The sequence below is a fragment of the Clytia hemisphaerica genome, unplaced genomic scaffold (assembly GCF_902728285.1).
Source record: "Clytia hemisphaerica strain Z4C2 unplaced genomic scaffold, Clytia hemisphaerica genome assembly, whole genome shotgun sequence".
Classification (NCBI taxonomy): Eukaryota; Metazoa; Cnidaria; class Hydrozoa; order Leptothecata; family Clytiidae; genus Clytia; species Clytia hemisphaerica.
In genome coordinates this window covers 790,203-811,558 of record NW_027103918.1, presented here as the reverse complement: position 1 = coordinate 811,558, position 21,356 = coordinate 790,203, and the positions used below count along the sequence as shown (strand labels likewise).

At 34.0% G+C, this 21,356-nt stretch overlaps 2 protein-coding genes and 1 long non-coding RNA gene across 4 annotated transcripts; 1 reads left to right on the top strand and 2 right to left on the bottom strand.

Moving 5' to 3' along the window:
* Positions 1 to 2,851: 2,851 nt before the first annotated feature.
* LOC136809627 (uncharacterized) lies at positions 2,852 to 9,834 on the top strand. 2 transcript variants are annotated; one of them, XM_067066171.1, is made up of 9 exons: positions 2,852 to 3,100; positions 4,473 to 4,576; positions 4,802 to 4,888; positions 5,338 to 5,394; positions 5,604 to 5,687; positions 5,867 to 5,947; positions 8,523 to 8,653; positions 8,844 to 8,951; positions 9,368 to 9,834. In XM_067066171.1, the coding sequence occupies exons 1-8, from the start codon at positions 3,040 to 3,042 to the stop codon at positions 8,893 to 8,895; spliced, it is 657 nt and encodes a 218-aa protein (XP_066922272.1). In that variant the 5' UTR covers positions 2,852 to 3,039; the 3' UTR covers positions 8,896 to 8,951; positions 9,368 to 9,834. The 2 variants fall into 2 exon arrangements, with proteins under 2 accessions (XP_066922272.1, XP_066922273.1); XM_067066172.1 differs by lacking the exon at positions 5,867 to 5,947 and having other exon boundaries at positions 2,866 to 3,100.
* An 82-nt stretch (positions 9,835 to 9,916) lies between these two features.
* On the bottom strand, positions 9,917 to 11,340 carry LOC136809692 (uncharacterized). The gene is made up of 4 exons (XM_067066230.1): positions 11,144 to 11,340; positions 10,918 to 10,994; positions 10,478 to 10,790; positions 9,917 to 10,254 (listed from the first exon to the last, which is right to left on the bottom strand). The coding sequence occupies exons 1-4, from the start codon at positions 11,214 to 11,216 to the stop codon at positions 10,223 to 10,225; spliced, it is 495 nt and encodes a 164-aa protein (XP_066922331.1). The 5' UTR covers positions 11,217 to 11,340; the 3' UTR covers positions 9,917 to 10,222.
* A 435-nt stretch (positions 11,341 to 11,775) lies between these two features.
* LOC136809626 (uncharacterized) lies at positions 11,776 to 15,656 on the bottom strand. The gene is made up of 2 exons (XR_010846997.1): positions 15,361 to 15,656; positions 11,776 to 12,605 (listed from the first exon to the last, which is right to left on the bottom strand). It is a non-coding gene; the product is annotated as an uncharacterized lncRNA (long non-coding RNA).
* Positions 15,657 to 21,356: the final 5,700 nt, after the last annotated feature.

The window sequence follows — 21,356 nt, the reverse complement described above, 5'->3', positions numbered from 1 at the left end:
TCAAACATGGTAGACTGTTTCTACGAGAAAGTGAAAGTGTTTTCGATTTTTCTATCTGACGGCGTTTAACTAAATAATCCTGCAAGTGCTAAAAATAGAGTATTTTCCATATATGGTCAATGAGTTAAAGTGAGCGCTTGCATTTGTATAGCGTATCATAACAAAGCGCGCGAAGATTGAATCAAAATGGCGCCAGCTTGTTGCCATACTGTACTGCTGGACTGCTGCTTTTTCAATCAAATGCTCTGCTCTGATTTCGTTTGTCACTTGAACATATAGTTTTAATCATAGTCAAAATCTTTGATAATCAATTTATTTTCTGAATGATGAATGGTTTGATTGACCCAGGGCCCAGGGGTATAGAGCTCTGGCAGAGGCCATCCACGACGGGGGTGTGTGGTGTGCAGCACTGGACTGTGGACTGAACTTTTGTTGTTTGCCTACCTACTTTTTGTGTTTTGAAAGCATTTAAATGAAAGATACCAAATATTTTGATACTAACATGGAATATGAAAAGTTAGTACAACAGTCGTTCAGTCATTTGGGAGAACAACAATCTTTGAATACAAAAAATATTATTTGATAGTGGATAGTGGGAAAATTTCATTACTTACATTATTATTCATTTACCGTGATTTAAGTTGGGTAACTTGCATCAGTGGAGGCTAACTTGCATACCCCTCAAATGACTGACCAAGCAAAGCAGCAAAATTTCAAAACAAATGAACTACGCAGCTTTGCTCGCAGTTCTACTCTACCATTTTTATTTTGTTTTGATTTAAGTTTGTATTTTAAGGACCAGCCAGGTCATTCATTTGAGGGCTATGGCCTATGCAAGTTACCCAACTTCACGGTATTCATTGCAGTTGACGCTCTCTAATTCGATCTTCAAGGGGAATTGGATTTTCATCGAATAAGGGAGCGTCGTTTATAAGAGTTTCTTGTTGACGGGGACTTTAAATTTTATCGAATAAAGGGAGCCTATTGAATAGTAGAACGTCTAATTAGAAAGCGTCAACTGTATTTCTAAAAATAGGGGGTGTCAATCGAATGAATCGAACGCCGAATAAATTGAATGCAATTGAATAATTGCAATTCGATTGTCAAATGCAATTGAATATTACTCAGAATTTGCCGTTTGATTGTAACAATTATGTTCGATTACATTCGATTGATTCAATTGTATTTGATTTTATTCACTCTTGTACCGTATCAGCTGTTCGACTGAGATTCGATCGCATTCGACAATTGGAACCATGTTTTTCATTGGAAGCATACGAAAAACATGGTTTTGTGCAGTGAAGGTGTTATTTTTGGGTGTTTTTTCTCACCTTACATATCCCAAGTCATACAAGTCAGAAAAATATTAGAATAGTTTATAAGCATATACTTACCGTGCGTTGGTCTAATATTGACATCCATCTAATTTCGACACCCTTCTTTAGAGACAGGGGGTCTTGCAGTTACTCCTTGACACTATGTGGAGTAACTGCAATTTTGGACATTTTCTACAGACACCACCACCCTTGCAGTTATTCCAACTAACTGATTTTCTCCTCAAAATTGGTGTATACCACCCCCAAAAATGCCAAATTTGGCAATTTTTTCACTGAATTCCTCATTTTTGATACCATTTTACTGGGTACGTATTATTAACGACCGTTCAAGAGTTAAATATCTCAATCATTTTCCAAGTTTGTTAAAATGTCTTTCATGCCTTGATTGAAGAAAAAATTTTGTGATTTTTTTTTTTGACTTTTGAAAAAAATGTTTTTAATTTTTTTGCTTCCGGAATTTTTAAAAACCTAAAATTTTAAGTGAAAAATTGAAAAATGTGCTCACTTAGTACACCATAATATCCAACCAAAATCGACAATTTTGGGCTTAGACAACACCCATGTTGCAGTTAGTTAGAGAAGGGAAAACATGAAAGTTGGAATCACTTGTTGAAAAAGGAAATTTCCTCTCTGAAGCAAAGAAAAGTAGTTTCAACCTGTCATTATTTTCAGCTCTAAAGGGTGTCAGAATTAGATGAGGGATGGTGACACATAGAGTGCAGAGGGGTTGAAGCCCCCCCTGAGATTTAGCCCCAACCAAAATTCGAAAAGGACAGCCCCCCTACCAAAACACAAAAAACATTTTTAATTTATGCTTAAAAATTTCAAACAGTGCAAGGTCTTCATTTTGCATGTCCACACAAGAGAAAGAGATACCAAATGTATAATGTCTTCTTTTGAAATTCTAATCAACAAACGTACGTACGTACAATAGTACGACTTCATTATTACACAAACAAAATACCAAAATGTACAAACAAAAATTTCTTAGTTCTTGGAAAAAGTTGTTAGGTTAGCCCCCCCCTGAGTAAGTAGCCCCCCCTGATCTTAGGGAAAAAGAGCCCCCAGCCAGAACTTTAGGTTCTAGCCCCCCCCCCCTAAGAGCCAGAGGGGTTGCATTCTATGTGACATTAGACCAATTTACAGTATTTAAAAATTATATCCTGATTAGCAAAAGGTCTATTTATTAGGATACTAGAAAGGTATATACCAGGCGTAATTAATTGATATAATCAATAATCGACTGTGAACAATAAGTAATCAATGGATTAGATGTCTATCCAATATAATCAATAGGTAATCAATACTCAAGATTTTTTCAAAGCTTGATTGTTTATCGACTACTTATCTATTAATTTTCTCATTGATTGTGTATCGATATATTATGTATGTGTAAATGATTAATAGGTAATCGATAGATAATAAATAGCTCAGAAATAATCGATCACTGATTGATGCACAAGATTCAATTATATTGGATATTCCATCGATTGCTTATCAATTATTTTTCACTCACAGCTGATTATCGATTATATTGGATAGTAAATGCCTGGTATAGAGAATAAATGCTGACTATTTCAATTTTACATGCTTTTTTCAGTTAAAAATTGATTAATTTGGTAGCCATCCATCCACCCATTTAAAATAGCTATATATATTCGATTTTGGTCATTTTCAAAAAATTTTGGTGCACAGAAGACTAATGGCAGCGATCAATAAGTTGAATTTAGATAACAACAAGACAAAAGAAGAATTATTTGAAGGTTTGAATTTTTTATATTAAGTTGAGAGTTATATATAACATAACTGTCACTCCCATTCTTGGGAAAGAAGCTCTTACAGTAACTTGCTTTGAAACAATATTCCAAGAATTCAAACAAGCTTTATTTTATATGATGATTCTTTGCAAATTCAGGATGTGTTTTATTTACACTTTAATGGATTTCATTCTCAGTTTAACCTCAGACTCAAATGGCATGCAGATTAATTTCGGCGATTATGTCTCTTATTTACATTTAAAGATTTTTGTGAACTGAAGCTACATATGTTTTAGGGCAATATTTTGACTCTTGCAGTGGATTGTTTAGAGTTGATTATTCTTAAATAATGATAAGTGTATTGATTTATGTGTGACATGATATTTTACTAGGTAGTGAAATTAAAATTTGTGGAGTTTGTAAGTTTAAGTCTGTTTTGCTTATACATTTTTCAATTAATGACCCAGAATGGCCAGAAATGTTTAGGTTCGGAGGAAATAGTTGTTACCCAGAATTTATGATAACACCCTTCCTATCTTTCGTTTTCTTATCTCTGAAAATAATATACTTTCATTTGTTTTTCCCCAGAGTATTAATTGTCATCATTACAAGTCATTATGTTGCATTCATAAATGCAACCTGTTTCAAAACCTCAGCATTATGAAGCCCTGTTCAAATTGATATGTTAATAGTGGTTAATCCCCTGTCTTAATTTTTTGGATAAGACTTAATCTTTTTAAATTATTCTTTGTTCAATCTTTCATTTATATGACAAAGAGCTGTCATCTAGTAAATGCATTACGTACGATTCTATTGAAAGTAAAACTAAAATGGACGTACAAGAAAGTAAAATCAGTCCTTAGAGATTGTGTGATTTAATGTTGGGTAAAATGCAAAATATCAAGCAAAATTTGATGTTTAAATTTGTGAAAGGTTCGGTCAATATCATTTGGTAGTGAAAAGTATCTACTGTAAAATTGTCTATCATTTGCAATCCTGTTCAAAAAATAGGAGATAAAAAAATTAGCAGGGAACCAAACTCAAACTTTTCTAGTTCACTTTCATATTCTTTTACTGTCCAAGGATGTGTATAATACAATTCAACATGTTCCGGAAGAGTGTTTTATTTATATACAATCACCACTTATACAAAACAAAACACCGACGGAGAATGTTATTCAAAAAATGCAAAAACTTGTTTACCTCAACACAACAAAATGGTGTAGAACTATTTGCCTATTGAAAGAAGGGTTCATAATTCCTTTGCCATTCCTTTAAAAAGTAATTTCCCGTTCCCTTTAGAAAAGTTAAGCTACACCTTGTAATGTACCCGATTTACTTTAAAAGCCTACTCAAAAGGTATTCTTTTCCAATTTAGCAATATGGTTTAACCAAATTTATCCGACGATCAAGCCAAAAATATTAGGTAAAGTGTATGCCCAACGTAGAAAGAAACTTGGCAATATCAAAATCAAACAACTGGTAAGTTTTAAAACGTGCAATGCAAATCATTTTCGGAATTTTTAGAAAGTTGGGAAAATGTTAATTGTGAGTGCTTCGTCAGTGTTTATTAATTTGCAATACAACATCTCTTAAATAATAATGAAGGGATTTTTTTGGGCCATCGTTTTCCAATGACTTGCTTACCTGTTTTCTTAAAAAGTCTATTCGCTTTCTTTAATTAGGTCTTGTTTTTTTTTTAATTAGAAAAAATTTAAAACACTCATTGATGAAAGCTCTAACGTCGATATTGCTTTAAAAGCACTTGGAGAAGATTTATCAAATCGATTCAAGGTTAAAAATCCTACTAAATTGTTATTCTTCAAGTTGCCTAAGTTTGTCAGAAATTACTTAAAAAGTTCATAATTTTTATTTCTGCAACAAACAAAAAAAACATTACGATTTCAACAAATTAAAATCTCGTGTTTCCGATACCGTCGTTGAAAAAAATTTTCCTTTTAAATTTATTACCAGTCTCCTTAAAAGTTGACCACATCGCTAAAGGTTGATAGCTACATTGTTACTTTTTCGAAACGGGCTACACGGCTTTTTGCGCAATGCAATTGGTTCTTTTCGCTTTATTTCGCTATTTTTCTGAATAAAGCGCTAAAAAATCAATAGAAGCTGAAGGGAATGGTTAACAAATACAATAATGACCGGTTAGTGAGGGCTGTACTGAGAAATATTGCCCGAGGTCAAGTAACGACCGAGCTAAGTGAATTTTTTAATATTCTTTATTATAGGTTACTTTAACTTTAGAAGTGGATAAACTTGATTTAACTAAAGATGCAAATCAGAAGGTACTCAGGAACAATGTTCATTCAAGAATACTTTTATTCTCACCCATTCATTTGCAATTTTTCAATTAAAAGTCTTAAAAAGATAAATAATTTTTAATCAATTTGAAAGAATTTAATAGAAAATTTTCACATCTACAACATTTTACTGCCATAAAATTCACCTTAAAAAGTAATACTTCAGCTTGGAAAATCTTCTTTGTCCTTTTAAGTCGACTGACCACCAAATAAGTGAGGATAACACAAGTGAGACTGACGCAGAAGATTCAATAGACAAAGAAAACGAAGAAACAAAGGTTTTCAGTATTCTTAAAGCTCTTGTTAGCTCGGCAAGGGCTATCATATAGAAGCAATTTTTTTTATTTTTGATGACTTTCAAAAGGTATTCTACAGTAATAAAGACAGCAGAGTAGTATACAGTACATAATACGATATTCATAAAAGATTGATCTTTTATCTTTTCCATCCTTTTAAGACGACTGAGCACCAAATAAGTGACGATAATGCAAGTGAAATATACGCAGAAGATTCAAGTGAAGAAATAGAAAAGACAGAGGTTTTTACTCAAATTATTATGATTTCCTTTCTTTCTTTTTAATACCAATTATCCTCATAAAAACTCATGCTCAAAAACCCACTAAAAACAAAAATCAAGAGTGCAAGGTTTGCAATACAATCCGAACAGTATCTCAAACTTAATTCCTTTTTGAAATTTTTTAAGACTGGGACTCGAAAAAGATTCAAATTCACATTGAAGGAAGAAGCGCCAATAGACACCAAAGTCAGGCGGATAGAACGACTAAAAAGAATAAATGGACAGCAAGCGGATACAATTGAGCAACTTAAAGAGAAAAATGCATCTCTAACCCTTCGAAACGCTGCCTTCACCCGTTTGAAGATAATAGAACAGCTAGGTGAAAGGCGCTCTACTTTAATGGTAGACGCCTCACTTTTTTCTAATACTTTCCATGCTGGTGGTGATGCCATATTACAACAAGAAGATTCCGATTTGCTCGACCCCTCCACTTTTGAAGGGTTGGAAGGAAAGATGTTGATTCCTGGTCTGTTTTGCTTTGCCAAAAAAGTCACCCTCTCCAACGGAGAATCTGTTGTACTGAAAACACATAAGCCAGAGAGTTTCGGTCTTCAGAGCTTAGCCGTCCTAAGTCACGAACATCGTCTCCTAAAGTTTGTTGGAAGCCACGCAAATTTGGTTTCGACAGTTGGTTTGGTCCCCACAAACGGGATATTTGCTCATGTCATGAAATTTGAGTATGGCATGAGTCTCTTTGAAATGTCACAAAAATCTATTTCCATAAGTTCTATCTCAAATTTCAAATCCATCATCGAGGGAGTCGCTGATGGACTAAATTTTTTGTTTGATAAAGGGGTCATTCATAACCATCTTATTAATGACAACGTTATTGTTAGAGATGGTTCCCCTAGAATTGTTGGGTTTACGTTTTCATGCAGGGTGTATTCCACCAAAAACAATGTACAAGAAGTCTTAAAGAAGTTTCAGGGTTCAAATCATTTGGCTCCCGAACTATTCAACGGGTCTTGTGCTAGTTATTCGACTGATGTTTATGCGTTTGGCGTGCTAGTACAAAGCATCTTAAAAATGAAATTCGGCTTTACAATGAACACAACCTTCAAGTCAAGAGTTGACTGTTATGCTGACAGCTGTCTGTATACAGCAGACCTAAGGCCACCGCACAAGTTTCTGGCTTCGAAAACAAAACGGATGCTTTATTACAAAATTTGATATTAGATATGCATTTTCCTGATTCCTTCTTTAGGCTATAAGTAGTAATTCATCATTCCTGCATAACTCGAAAATTTTCTTGAGAAAATGTTACTACCTTTTCGAGAACCCTGCTGTTTCATCGAAACTGGTATTATTAGAAAGAATGCAGATTTATAAAAGATGAACAATTAATGTTTCAAATAGTAATAGTTATGGTACATGATGTATTTTTCGAGTTTAGATTTTCGTCATATTTTCCGAGCCTTTAAGAAAGTTTTGGCGCGTTTTTAGCCAATCAAATTGCTAATTGGCGATAAATTGAGGTACCCTAGTTAATCTGATTCAGTTCATACTCTCGGGTGCCTAATAAACGTACATGTACGTTTATTTTTTTCGTGTCGAATTTCCCGCCTGTACGCACCTTATTAGGAACTGTACGTTTATTTATTCTGAAGAATTTTCCCGCCTGTACGTTTATTCCCTCCCGTACGTTTATTTATTTTCACCCAATATCACCCAATTCATACGGCAAAAAATTGTTATTTTTTGTTCAAGTAAGATATGTTGAAAGGCCGTTAATTACATTTGAAAGTATTGTGGGAGATTTCGAGTGTTACACGAGTAAATTCTAAAGTTTTGCTTATGTACTACTTGTCATTGATCTATAAGAGATATACCTGTACTTTAGTTAGTTAGTCAAAAATTGGTAGATTATTCCCTGTACGTTTATTTTAGCCTCTACGTTTACTTATTTTAGCTCTGATTTCTCGCCTGTACGTTTTCGGCCTGTACGTTTATTAATTCCAATTTTATTCTCTCCCCTGTACGTTTATTTTGGTCTGTACGTTTATTAGGCACCCGAGAGTAGGGAACAATAGTTTCTCGTTTTCTTCGAAATTTTCAGGCCTAAATGTTCCTAAATATTTTTTTAGACCATAATGACAAGTACCATAACGAACATAGTACTTTTTGAAATCCAAGCTTAAAATTTATATGCTTCGAGGAAATTTATCATATACTTTTATAATTTTTTTTCTGCTCCGTTGAAGATAAACTGTTTCATTTTAACGATAATGAGGGTTTCTGACCAATACCTAGATTTTTGAACTTGGAAGACCTTTTTAGGGTTTCGATTCTACTTTTGTTCGTATTGACGAGATTTGATTATTGTATTGGAATGATTCAAATTTTTTTAATTTAGTGGATTTTTTTTGTGCTACGTTTCTCTTCATCTTAAAATATTCTATAAATATGATAATTATTCCTATTTGGACCATTTGAAGTGAACTTTTCGTAATGAAAAAATTGGAAAAGATTTTCTCAACAATTTAAGTGACTGCAAAACCTGTGATGAAATCTTTAATTTTTAATCCTCTATTTTTAGTGCATTATTGGAAAAAAGTTTTTAAGAAACAAAACGAATCATCAGCCCGAACAAGTTGAAGTTATGCAAATTTCTGTTCGACAGAGCCGACCGATAATAATCGATTTATATGCAGTTCTATCAAAAATTGTGTAAGTTGAATTACTTGGGACTCTATTGGCATTATTTTCTCTATTTTCATATAATATCCTAATTTTAAGGACATCGTGCTAAAAGATTCTAAACAACAATATAATTCGGTAATAGAAAATTAATTTGGATATTTTCTTTCTACAGGTGATTGCTAATTAAAAACAACCAGTTGTATTTTCATTTTTTCAGCCTTCTCCTGGGATCCGAAAGAAATCCGGTTGGCTTTATGTGCTGGTACTAACAAACTGTATATGTGGTCGTTAGCTGGTTGTTTGGTTGTTGAGGTGCCTGGTGAAGGTCAGTGTGCTTGTATTAATTATATTAAGAGATCCCGTCCCATTACCAAGGTCATCTGCTAATATCATTATAATATATTGAAACATCCTTTGTAACATATAGTCAACAATTACTGTCAAAATCTGAAGTTACTCGGTTTGATTCAAGGTAACGTGGGTTTTACGCCGGCCCTTATTACGCTATCGACGAAAAAATGCGAATTTCCTCAGGATTTTATCAGGAGGCTAGGGTCCATCTTTGTTTTTAACATAGATAATTGCTTCCTTGGCACTCGATGAATATGGATATACCTTAGTACCCAGTATATTTTCAAGTTCAGCTCATTTAGAGGTGAGAAGGTTTGTGAAGGGTGCTTTTTGGCTTTTTCTTCTCCGCAAAATCTAGCATTAATTAATTCTATTCTCGTTCTTTCTTAGGGATTCAATGCTCGAAAAGCTTCAAAACCTAGAATTCTGGAGTTTTTTAATTCGAAACAATCTTAATGGCAACAGTGGATGTAATATCATTAATTTGACCGTTCGAGTATTTAATGTTAGCTTAAAGCTATGATTTTGAGAGAAAACACAAACTTGAACATTCTTGGGTTGAACTGCGATATCTGTTGTTGATAAATTAAACTAATAGATTGTAGTACGCATTGTTTGTGATGGAATATTTTCATTTTTACCCATTAACATTGGGAAGATTTCCGCGAAATAAAGATTTTCCACGACGACAAATATTTTATGAATATATATTTTATATGAACCATACAAGCTTCTAACAAAATTTAGTTTTAACATGTTAATCAATAGCCCTATTCAATATTCCCTTGTTGTACAAATCAACGTCTATGAATAATCAAAGGAAAAAGAAATTGAACTCAAAATAAAACCTTGTGAATATACACAATAAAGATATTTTACTCATAGTAAGAAACCTTTGTGAACTTCGATCTTTTTCATCACGTTTTTCATCATCTTTTTCATCACGAACGTCTCTCCATTTCTGTTCTTTTCTCAGGCAAAGAGCAAAGACTCCAAGCATCTTGATGCCATCTTGTTGCCAGAGGCTGTCAGCCAAAACTTTCAGACATTGGTCAATTGAATCTTTATCATCGTAGACTTTTCTTTTGAACGCATCATACCTGGGATGATCTTAAGATAATCGTAAAGGAAAAACAAGTTCAAAACGAAGTTAGTTTATCAGTGCAAATGTAATTAAGAAGCGTCATAGGTTGTACATACATTTTCCACTCTCGTCATGTCCTGTTTGTTATCAGTAATGTCATGTCAAGTATCAAGTGAGATGTTTACGTCAATGTCTAAATGGGTAAAGTAAAAAGAATAGCTTTAATATCAACTATCAACCGCGGGCTAATGATTCAGGACTTGATAAACTAAGAAATTCTAGTTGATAGTATTTGATAATTCAGATTGGAGAAGCAATAACCAATAGGCTTAATTTGAAAAACAACAAGATTAAGCAGGATTAAGGACTAAAATACTCAGCTATCTACTTGATAACATACGAGGCTTAAACTATACCTTTTGATCTTTTGTTTTGGAACATACTCATGTTTCTTTTGCGCTTCAATATTATATCTTGGGCTGAATAGCAGCATATCGGTATGTGGATCTCCCCGAAGATTTTTTGCAGTTTTATCAAGCCCACGTCATCCATAAAACCATGAAAATTTCCGGATTCAAAATAGTAAACACAGGTTTTCCCACTAGCAAGCTTAACAGCCAAAGAAAAGAAAGTACCAGAGCAGATGTCATAGCTGGCCAATGTCAAAAAGTCCTGTTCAAGTTTAGTCATTGGTTTTCTAGGAGCAAGTATCTTCGCATCTTCTAGTTCCTATAATATTGTGTGAAAAATATTTAGACTTAAGTAACCGTTAAAAATAACCATTTAAATAGCAATGATTTTAGATATAACGCTTAAAATGCTCACATAAAAAAAGATTAAGACATTATAACTTTACCTTGACAGCAGACTTGTATAATGAAATCGCTTCACTGGACATTGCAATATTATTCATCGCTTTCTTAATGATTGGATCTAAAATGACAAAGGTCTTCAAATGTATGTTTTGTTTTCGCCTTTATATTCAGCTAATCTTTATTTATTTGGAAATTCAAAGACGAATCTATATTGCTTCAATAATAACTAAAGCTCATGGAGAAGTACAGCTAAAAAAAAAGACATACTGGTTTCTTCATCTGATACTGGGTCACCAAGGTCTACATTATGAAATGCTGATGCTGATTCTGATTGTTCCATCTTTTAAAAGAGAATATTTATTCAATATAATGAAACTTGAAAAGGTCATTGGAAAAATCATTGATATGCAGACTCCCTTCAATTAGCTTTCAAAATAAAAAATAAGTTCGACCCAAATATTGAAAGTTTTCTTGGAAAAAAGTTGTGTTTTTTATAATCAAGTCAATTTAGAAATGAAAAGACAAAAGAATTTTGGAGGAGACAACATGGTAAATTTCTTTCAGACACATAGACATATGACAACAACTCAATCTCAAATACCTGCACCAACACTTCAAAGAAAGTGAAGAAGAAAACTTCCAATTCAGAAGCAAAATGAAATTGGTAAAAAAGCAAAATTTATGTTTGCTAGAAAGATAACGAAGATTCTAAATTAAAGCAAAAAAGCAGTGGTTGTCAAAATGTCTATCTTACCCCCTTGAATATTTCAAAATAACAATTGGAACTTCTAAAAATTTCTTCAAACATTTGGAATTAAACAAGCTTATTTATATCATTTCAATCTCTTTGGTAAAAAATATTGTGAACCTTTGAAGAAATTTTGGTGCTTTGATTAAAATTCTAATTTTGACAATAATATATTTTGATGTCTTAACATCGTCATCAGGTATAAATGAGACAAAATGATAAGTTAAAAACAGTAAAAATGCTATAAAAACAATAACATTAATGACTAATGACAAGTCTTAAATGTTAATTGAAAGTTCAATGACTTTTATATAAAGTGCCTCTAGGGCCATAAATGTTACTCTGATTTGTTCGTTTTGCAAAAATTTGTACTTCATCAATTGTAAGTGCATTTCCACTGGAATGTTTGATCTCTTGTGTTCTTAAAAATGCAATTGATTACAGGAGATTTTTCCAACATAACATGCTTGACAGCGGGAACGAATAATTTGGTGCTCCACTTTCTATCGATTTCTGAAAAGTTGCCTTAAATGATGGTTAAGTTTATTTAAGGTGCTTATAAATCTCACCAATGCAATTTTAAAAGCATCTCAGTGTCCTTTCAAACTGATCTGTTACTTTATTCTTCTTGTCTCACTCATCGTTATCTCCTTGCTCGGAATAGGGTTCAAAATTATTTCCAAGGTTTTAGGAATGATCGGTACGTAAAACGAAGATATATAATGATTCTTCTGAAGTAAAGATACGGAAAACAAAGGTGGATAATAATTCTTCTGAAGTAAAGATTTCGCCTTCTCAATACTTGTTGTCAATATTTCACCCTCTTTGCTGCATGCATTTCTTATTCAATAAATATCTTTGGCACCACAAATCTTTTTTTACTTCTTCGATGCTAGCGAAATGGCATATCTATGAATAGGATACTGCCACTTTCTGTTGTTTATCATTTCATATGGTGGACAATGCTTGAACATCCAACCCCTTGAAAAAAAACAAGCAATATGCTGAATGGACCTACCTGATTAAAGTTAGATAGCAATGCGAAAAGAAAATTGAAAAAAATCAGTCAGAAAATATAGTGTTTAGCGAAAATACACAACACAATAAATTCATGATTGATTGTTGATGGGGGGAGAGGGAAGGGTTGTAGGGAAATAATAAAGTTCTGGTCGCAAAAATCAGTTTTATTGACAATTGAATCATGCTTGATGGTGAGCATTGTTATGAATAATGTTTTTGTGTGAAAAGCATAGAAATATAAGTAAACTAAACGGCGATTTCCGGCATTTTCAACCGGAAAATTTTTTTTTGAGCATTGCGAATACGCATCTTTCTGCAAAAAATCAGAAAAAAACTAAAAATGAAAATTCGAGAAAATATCAAAAAACCGATTTTTCCGACATATTTCCGGCATTTTCGGCCGGAAAAATTTGTTTTTCGAAAATCGGGCTCCGTCACATTTTAGGTATTGTCATATTGCATCATTGTGCAAAATTTCATTAAAAAATATAAAGTACAGCTCAAGAAATTCAAGAAATATGGTTTTTCCGGCGAAAATCAGCTCTTCCGGCGATTTTTAGAAAACCCGGCTTCAAAAATCAATTTTATTAAAAATTGAAACATGCTTGATGGTGGGCATTGTTATTGATAATGTATTTTAATGAAAAAATAACCAATTATATGGAAAAAGTCCAATGAAAATCCAGAAAAACGGCGATTTCCGGCATATTTTCGGCATTTTCGGCCGGAAAATATTTTTTCTCAAGAATCGGACTAGGCCATGTTTTGAGCATTGTTAATACGCATCTTTTAGCAAAAAATCAGAAAAAACTAATGATGAAATCTCGAGAAAATGCCGAAAAACCAGTTTTTCCGGCGTATTTCCGGCATTTTCGGCCGGAATTGAATTTTTTCGAAAATCGGGCTCCGTCACAATTTAGGTATTGACATTTTGCATCAGTGTGCAAAATTTCATGAAAAAATATAAAGTACAGCTCAAGAAATTCAAGAAATACCGTTTTTCCGGCGAAAATCGGCTGTTCCGGCGATTTTTAGAAAGTTCCGGCTTCAAAAATCAATTTTATTGAAAATTTAAACATGCTTGATGGTGGGCATTGCTATTAATAATGTTTTTGAATGAAAAAAACAACCAATTATATGGAAAAAATCCAATGAAAATCCAGAAAAACGGTGATTTCCGGCATATTTCCGGCATTTTCGGCCGGAAAAAATTTTTTCTCAAGAATTGGACTAGGCCATGTTTTGGGCATTGTTAATACGCATCTTTGAGCAAAAAATCAGAAAAAACTAATGATGAAATCTCGAGAAAATGCCGAAAAACCAGTTTTTCCGGCATATTTCCGCCATTTTCGGCCGGAAAAATTTTTTTTTCGAAAATCGGGCTCCGTCACATTTTGAGCATTGCTGTTTTCCATCATTGTGCAAAAAATCAGAAAAAACTAATGAGCCAATCTCGAGAAAAGCTGGTAACTAACGGACGGACAGACGGAAGGACGGACAAAGGTTAATTTATAGGACCTACAGCCCACCGGGGTAGGTCCAACAACTCAAATCAAACTTCTTACAAAATTGCAAAAAAATTATAGCCCCCTTCTGGAATTTCATTTCTTGGGAGAACAATGTCATGCAAACAACCAACAGCTAAAATTTGTTCCGGGCTCAATTCCAGTTAAAGTCCATTACAGGGGGGTGGACGACAGCAAAATTCTGAGGCAAAATGTTTTTTTGAAATTCCTGGATTTCCAATACAAAAGCAATAGCTGTTTTGGCTTAGGCTACGGTCTTTTGAATAACTAATTACTCCACAACAGTTACCTAGAGACAAGATAATTTATCATGTTTTTATTGGCTGAGGGAAAGTAATGTATGTGGAGTAATTAGTTATTTAAAAGACTGTTGCATTCGCCAATACATCTATTGAAGATTTCCAATACAAAATCAATTTTTTGGCAGAAAAATCTGGAATTTCAGATACTTTTTTTCAAAATTTTGACAAATTATGTGAAATTTGCAAGCCGGTTCAAATAAAAAATTGAGTGGAATTTCCGAAGCATTTTGAATAATTGACTGGATTTCCGAGTGCTTTTTTTATCTGAAAATTCCTGGCGTCCACCCCCTATATCAATTTTTTTCTGGAAGAGCCCATATACAATAATAAGATGCCCAGCCAGTAGTGCTTTATAATTAAAAATTACTGTATTAAAAAGTACCATTTTAGTTTTCATTAATTCCTTTAGATGTCATGCTAGATTCTTTGCTTTAAAAGTCAAGTAAATAATATGTAGCTTGTAGGCGATTACAACGGTCTAATTGAATGAATGAGCTAATTACTATCAGCATAAATTTTTTTGTAAATGATATATGCCATGTTAATTGATTTTTCTCTTACAACACAGCTATTGCATAGAGAAAAATGATTTACATAGATTGTAGAGATTAGTATTTGTGATGCTAGTAGTCACTCAATAGACGGGCACATTCAGCAAAGCCAAAAAGTCAAGCACTTTATATAATTTACTTTGCTTCGCTTGTAAGCAAAGAGCATCCATTAATCTTTAACAAACTTTTTAGCTAGTAAGCTGACTAACTTTCCCCAAAATGGAAGGGAACGTGGAAGGGAAGGGCAGGGTCCACCTAGAAAAGGACTGAAAAGGATGATGTTTTTTGCCATCATTTTGTTATGTTATCAATGACTGAGTGGGAAACTGAATCATACCTGATCTTGGATAAATAATTGATGAATGCTGATAGAATTCTTCAATTTGTTTGCTGTTAGATTCTGATTAGGTGGCTGTACAGCAGGTACCGGCTAACAAAGTTCAAGGTAGTTCAAGTGTAGAGGATGTACCAGTATTACTTTTCAGAAAAATATTTCCTAGTCACCGGAGCTTCTCTACCATTTTTAGATTCCCGCCGTTGGGTATCGGGGATAATTACCGATATTAATCCGAATCGGTTAACATCGGGAAGAAAAATCTATTTATAGCACTTGCAGGATTCTTTAGCGGAACTGACTGTAGAGTGGAAGTTCAGTCGAAAATTTCATCTGGACTCCGTCTCCGTCTCCCACTTTCACTTTGAATATTTGTGGAAAAGGCGCTCCATTCAAAAATATGTGTAATTTACTGACCTAAGCTTCACAGCTTGAATTATTCAAGATAATGAAATATTTAAAATTTATTCCATAAAATGTCAATATATTTAATTTCTATTAGAAATTGATGGCTTTATGAAGTTTTTAAACTTTTTTATGATAAGAAGTTTGATAACTTTTGGTCTGTAAAACTTAATTCCAGGTAGTCATGTGACTTCACATCACTTTCACTTTCGCTTAGCTATAAACGGAAAGTGATATATACTATCCGTAGATCTAACACGATTTTTTTTCCTATCCGTAATTCCGTTCAGGGGCTTGGGTCATTAACAGTAGGTCGGGTCAGGGTTGCAGTAACGGCGTGTCCGTGCCGGTGCATACTCGGCGCCGTGGGCCCGCAGGGTTCGATAACGCTCGATTTCAGTCAGGTTAAAAAAGGGGTACTTTTACCCATATTATAATAACATTACCCCCGTCTTTTTTGTCATTCTATAAGTATTCCCAAATTTTGTCTTCTGCTGTGCGAGTGTGGCTTAACGGATAGCGTATTGGCTTCCGAATCCGAAGGTCTTTCTTTAGTGGTGGTTCGAATCCGACCCGGTGCGATGATTTGTTGGTCGAAAAATGATTGACGGATCAACTTATTCCAGAATAGAAACTCAGTCTCAACAGTCGTAGAAGCAAAGATACAGAAGAAAGATAGGAAAGGAAAAGGAGTAGAAGGAGTGTTAGATATACGGATAGTAGTTATCACCTACCGCTATAAACCGACCCCACTCAATCTTTCATAACATTGTGTCTGGTAACTGTTGTAACCAGGTATTAAGAATTATGGTACGGTACAAACCTCCAGGACGCGTTTCAACTTTTTTCTCTATTTCTCTAATCTTTACTTGCTTTCCTAGGTATGTTTTATTTCGAATGAGATTGTTGTGCGTTTGTATGGTTCTTTACTTTAGGGCACTGCACTGGCATGTGGGTCCCTTTTATTTTTAGTCCCCTTGACATGTGAGTAAAAGTGCAATTTGTCTTAAAACAGTCACCTTTTCTGATCGATGAAGAACACATACGTGGATGAAACATGTTGCATTTTGTGCCAGCATTACAGCCTTTTTGGGGGTTTATTACCATGTCTCAGTAACTTGGTACAGATTTTTGGATGCTTGAATCGGCAATCTTTGCCTGTGATGCCATATATTTACATTTTCCTTTTTTGTAAAAGTTACAAACTGGAGTCTCATCAGAGACTTTGTCCTTGGTTGTAGTATTTTCCAAAGAAAGGGTTGCGTCGTTTTGTAAATCGCGTTTGAAATTTAGATTTTAGGAAATTAGTCCTACCCAGATATATTCCATCAACAATCTTATTTGAGGGTCTGTCGATAATAATATCTGGGGTGATTGGAATGTGAGGGAGTGTCCTTCTTGGAGTGGGTTGTCCTTCTTGGAGTGGGTTGGGTTCCATTTAAAAAAGATTCAGTGGCTTTGACAGCTTCAGTCAGTATAGACCTAACTCTTCATACAAAAATTACGGGAAACGGATGTTTGGAGTTTGTACCCTATGCTGCACTCAACCACTTAAGCCAAAGTCCTGCAAAGGCGGGACAAAAATCAGTTTTTTGAAGTTTGCAAAAAAAAGCCACATAGAAGATCTTTCAAATTCTGTACAGTATGTGAATAGAGCAGTAAAAAATACAACTTTTCTATCTTTCCTTTTTTTTTGCAAAAGTTCTAGGAATGAAAATAAAGGGATAATGATAATTGAATACTATCCATTGATGATCCGCGGCACTATCGTAAAGCTAGAATCGCTTCGCGTACTCTTCGCTTGAGAAAATGATTGACAGATTGAAGTTTTTCACCCGCGCAGGAGCTCGCAGGGCGTTCTCAGCTCAATCCTCGGACCGCGCTAAAAATGGTAGACTGAGCTGTGATAGATCATTTCAATGGAAGTTGTTGGAATGTTTACAAGACTCTTGACAGAAAATCGTTTGTTTTATAGTCAATGATGACAGTGCGATTATTAATTTTGTTAGATCTGACAAATTGATGTTTGTAAGTGCACTTTATAGTTTTGATTCCCATTGAAGAATCATATTCTGGTTTTCATGTTATTAGATGCTGTTTTGGAGCTTTAGAGTTAGCCTGTCAGTGATCTGTGTAGGTGAATTCGTTATTTGAGCTTCTTGTACTTCATCTGTTTCATTTTTGTGAGAAAAATTTATGTCTTATCTTTTCCTTTACAACAATACAATGCTGACAAGTTGACACAACACATTATGTACATGTACATTGACAAGTAATCCCTGAGAGAAGTTTATTTCGAAATCTGCAACAAAAACGAAAGTGGTCTCTTCTACTGATTGCTTCCCAGCGCTCCTTCGCAGCCGTTTATCAAATTTCCAACAAATGAGGTTGCCGCATTTCAAACGGCCCTTCTTTTTGGCACCCATGACCTCTCAGTGCCTTGCACGACAGGCGGCTGTAAAATCCCATCCTTCATATATTTGTTTCAATCTGTGATCCGTGGCTTAGGTTTTTTCTCATCTTCAATTTACTGAATAAAGCGGGAATTTGAGGTGAGAGTTAGATTGTCAACAAAATGCCGTAAAAAATCGTTGAATAAAAGAAAAACTTAAAATCTTAAATATTTTCATTTTGAAGAATAGGTGCAAAAAAGTGAAACATAGAAAAGTTAATTTTTCATTGCTTTAATCGAAATAGGGGGTTTGGAAAATTTTCAAGTTCAAGGTGAAATTTTTTCCGCACAAAGTATTATGGGGAATTCTCGGAGGTCAAATCTGAGTTTTCACGTTAAGCCGATATCGTCTATTATAAATTTTGTGTCAATTTTTTCTTTATTTTGGTAATTTTTAATAAAAAAGTGGTTCAGTTTTATGGTAGCGCTTTCTTTCCAGGAAGGTATTTGACTTCAAATTGTGATTTTCCATAGGCAACTCATTCATGTGTTTTTCTGCTAAAAGTGTTTTGAAACCTTTTTTCAATTTTGCTCTAGCAGTGATTTTCTATGTACATCCATTTTGTAACCGGAATTTGTCCCGTCCGAGGCAAATTTCCAGGGTTTTGAGCTGCTACCATTTTTATTTCAAAGATTGAGTTTGAATTCAGCTCGAAGAACAAAATAATCAACCAGGCTCTTTTGAATTAGTTGGGAACTATTAAAACACAAAGAATTAACCTCGGGATGGGCTTTTTCTGTTAATAAGGGCCTAGGACATCAAATTTTTGTCATGATTCTCATGGCTCATATACAACAATTAGGATTGAGTTTCAAAATTCAAGCAAAGATTGAGTTTCTGCTACCGTTATCCGGTAGCAGAAAAGGCCTGGAAATTTGCCTGCGGGTCCGAAATCATTACACAATGGCTGGATATTGTAATCTAGGATAGAGCATATTTTAATTGAGAAAAATTAAGATTCAAAGCCCATTAGATTTGATTTTAGGGGTGATAGAAAAAGATTTCCCGTCTGAAATCATATTTTTTTCAAATTTCTTTCAATTTGTAGTAAAATGAATGTTTAACATTCAGGAAGTTATCAGCAAGACCTGATGGAAAGAAAAAAGTTCAAATACCATACGATTACTAGTACTAATCGATAACTAATGGATATTTACAATTTTTTTTACCTCAATGAGCTATCAATTGTTATCAATCCAATCGATGTCATCAATTCTCAACTTCAGTTGACCCAGGTTGACCTACAATCTGACAATGTCTGTCTGTCTGTCTGTCTGTCTGTCTGTCTGTCTGTCTGTCTGTCTGTCTGTCTGTCTGTCTGTCTGTCTGTCTGTCTGTCTGTCTGTCTGTCTGTCTGTCTGTCTGTCTGGTCTGTCTGGTCTGTGTCTGTCTGTCACAAAACTTTAGGGCAGCCGTAGACTTCAAAACTGCTTTTGGCTGCCCTTTGCACACTTGTTCCTTGGGTGGTTTTTTCCACTATAGTTCAATCTAACTTTATTTCAAATTTTCACCTCTAATCAATTGATTGATATCTTATTTTTTCTGATGTATTTTATTGTTTGACGCTAAATGGGATCATTGTTTTTATTTCTCGATTCGAATTTATGGTGGAGTTTTTGATTCGAAAAGAAATCCGCGTTGGTAGTACAAATTTGAATTAGAGAAAATTTTTGGAGCTGAAAGTCCGTTTAGCCTGTTATTTTTAAAGGTCTTGCGAGTTCTTGCACCCTATTATTTGAGCATCTACAATCGGGCCTTCGAATTAGTTGGGTAAATACTGAAGTTGAGCCCAGTGCGTTGCGCACGTTACTATTATTAATCGATAGGTGTTTTGTATTGATAGTCTATCAATTATTCAAATATCAAATATTATATATTTTAATCGATTAACATCGATTATCTATTGATTTAAATTATTTTAATCAATGATCAATTTTATTATTACTCGTACATTTTATTATTACTTTTTGATGTTAGAGTTGTTAGAGTTAGTCAGTTGGAGATTTTTGAAATTATATTCAATAATGCACATCGCATCCTACAAAAGGTTTATCTAGCCATGTAAAAGTCCAATAGTCAACAGTCAAGCGCTTTCCTGAACACTGATTGGTTATTTGGTTCAATTATGATGTCATTGCTTATGCAATATTTATTTATGAACCATAAGCAATGTTGCATGGCAATATTTTTATACTTTTTAAAGTCACAACATAATGACTTGATGCCTTATTTATATTCATTTATTCATTTATCTTATTCCATATTCGTTTTGTAAACCTCCTTTAGATTATCGAATAGAAATTAGAAATTGATTGCATTCTATTACAGCCAGCTATTCTGTTCACCTAAAAGAGTATAGTCCTGGACGAGACGGGCATACTTCAATGAGTAGCACCAAATCAATTTATCACTAGTAAACAAGGAAGCAATAAAATCTTCTCAGAAAACGATGAATTTGTGTATAAGAATCTAAGTGTGCGGCTTAAGCTATGTAATAGGATTAACAGAATATCTATTCATATAAGTTAGCTTGATAAGCCGTCAGTGGAAAAACACCTTAAGTGCTATAAAATCGATCCACTATCAGCTTATCCTAGCGCTAAAATAGTGTGTACGAATTTGCTCTTGTCATTGTTTTTATTCAAAACACTCTTCTCGAGATGCATAAATTTATTGTTGTCCTCGTTTTCAAACATATTTCATTGCTATAAAATTACATATTCACAATGATAATTGTGTTGTTTACACCTCATGAGACATTTTGAATTTCAATTACTTTGGTTTTAGAGTTAACGTTTGCCTTTTGGGAATTTAAATTGTTTTAAATGTATAATTTCATAGCAATGAACGAGGACAACAATAAATTTATGCATCTCGAGAAGAGTGTATTTGGGAGCGAGCTAATGGTAAAGTTTCATGTCTTTCATTTTTAGTCTATATGTGGCTATTCTGTGTCAGAATAAAATATAGATCAGACATGTTAGTTTAGTGGTCCTTCGTGGAAACAATTCTTCAGCTGTCTGAAAACTTGTGAATTTTTAGGAGCATACCACTTAAAACATATGCTTTTATTTAACAAAAAATCCCAAAGGGACATTCATGCCAGGGTTCGTGAGGGAGGGGGGGGGGCGTGTTACTGTC

Coding starts and splice junctions, on each gene's coding strand:
- LOC136809627 (XM_067066171.1), top strand. CDS start 3,040: ATGGCAGCGATCAATAAGTTGAATTTAGATAACAACAAGACAAAAGAA. Junction 4,889..5,337: donor ATTTATCAAATCGATTCAAG/GTTAAAAATCCT, acceptor TCTTTATTATAG/GTTACTTTAACTTTAGAAGT. Junction 8,654..8,843: donor GCAGTTCTATCAAAAATTGT/GTAAGTTGAATT, acceptor TCATTTTTTCAG/CCTTCTCCTGGGATCCGAAA.
- LOC136809692 (XM_067066230.1), bottom strand. CDS start 11,216: ATGGAACAATCAGAATCAGCATCAGCATTTCATAATGTAGACCTTGGT. Junction 10,995..11,143: donor AGTATCAGATGAAGAAACCA/GTATGTCTTTTT, acceptor TTGTCATTTTAG/ATCCAATCATTAAGAAAGCG. Junction 10,255..10,477: donor CCAAAACAAAAGATCAAAAG/GTATAGTTTAAG, acceptor TTACCCATTTAG/ACATTGACGTAAACATCTCA.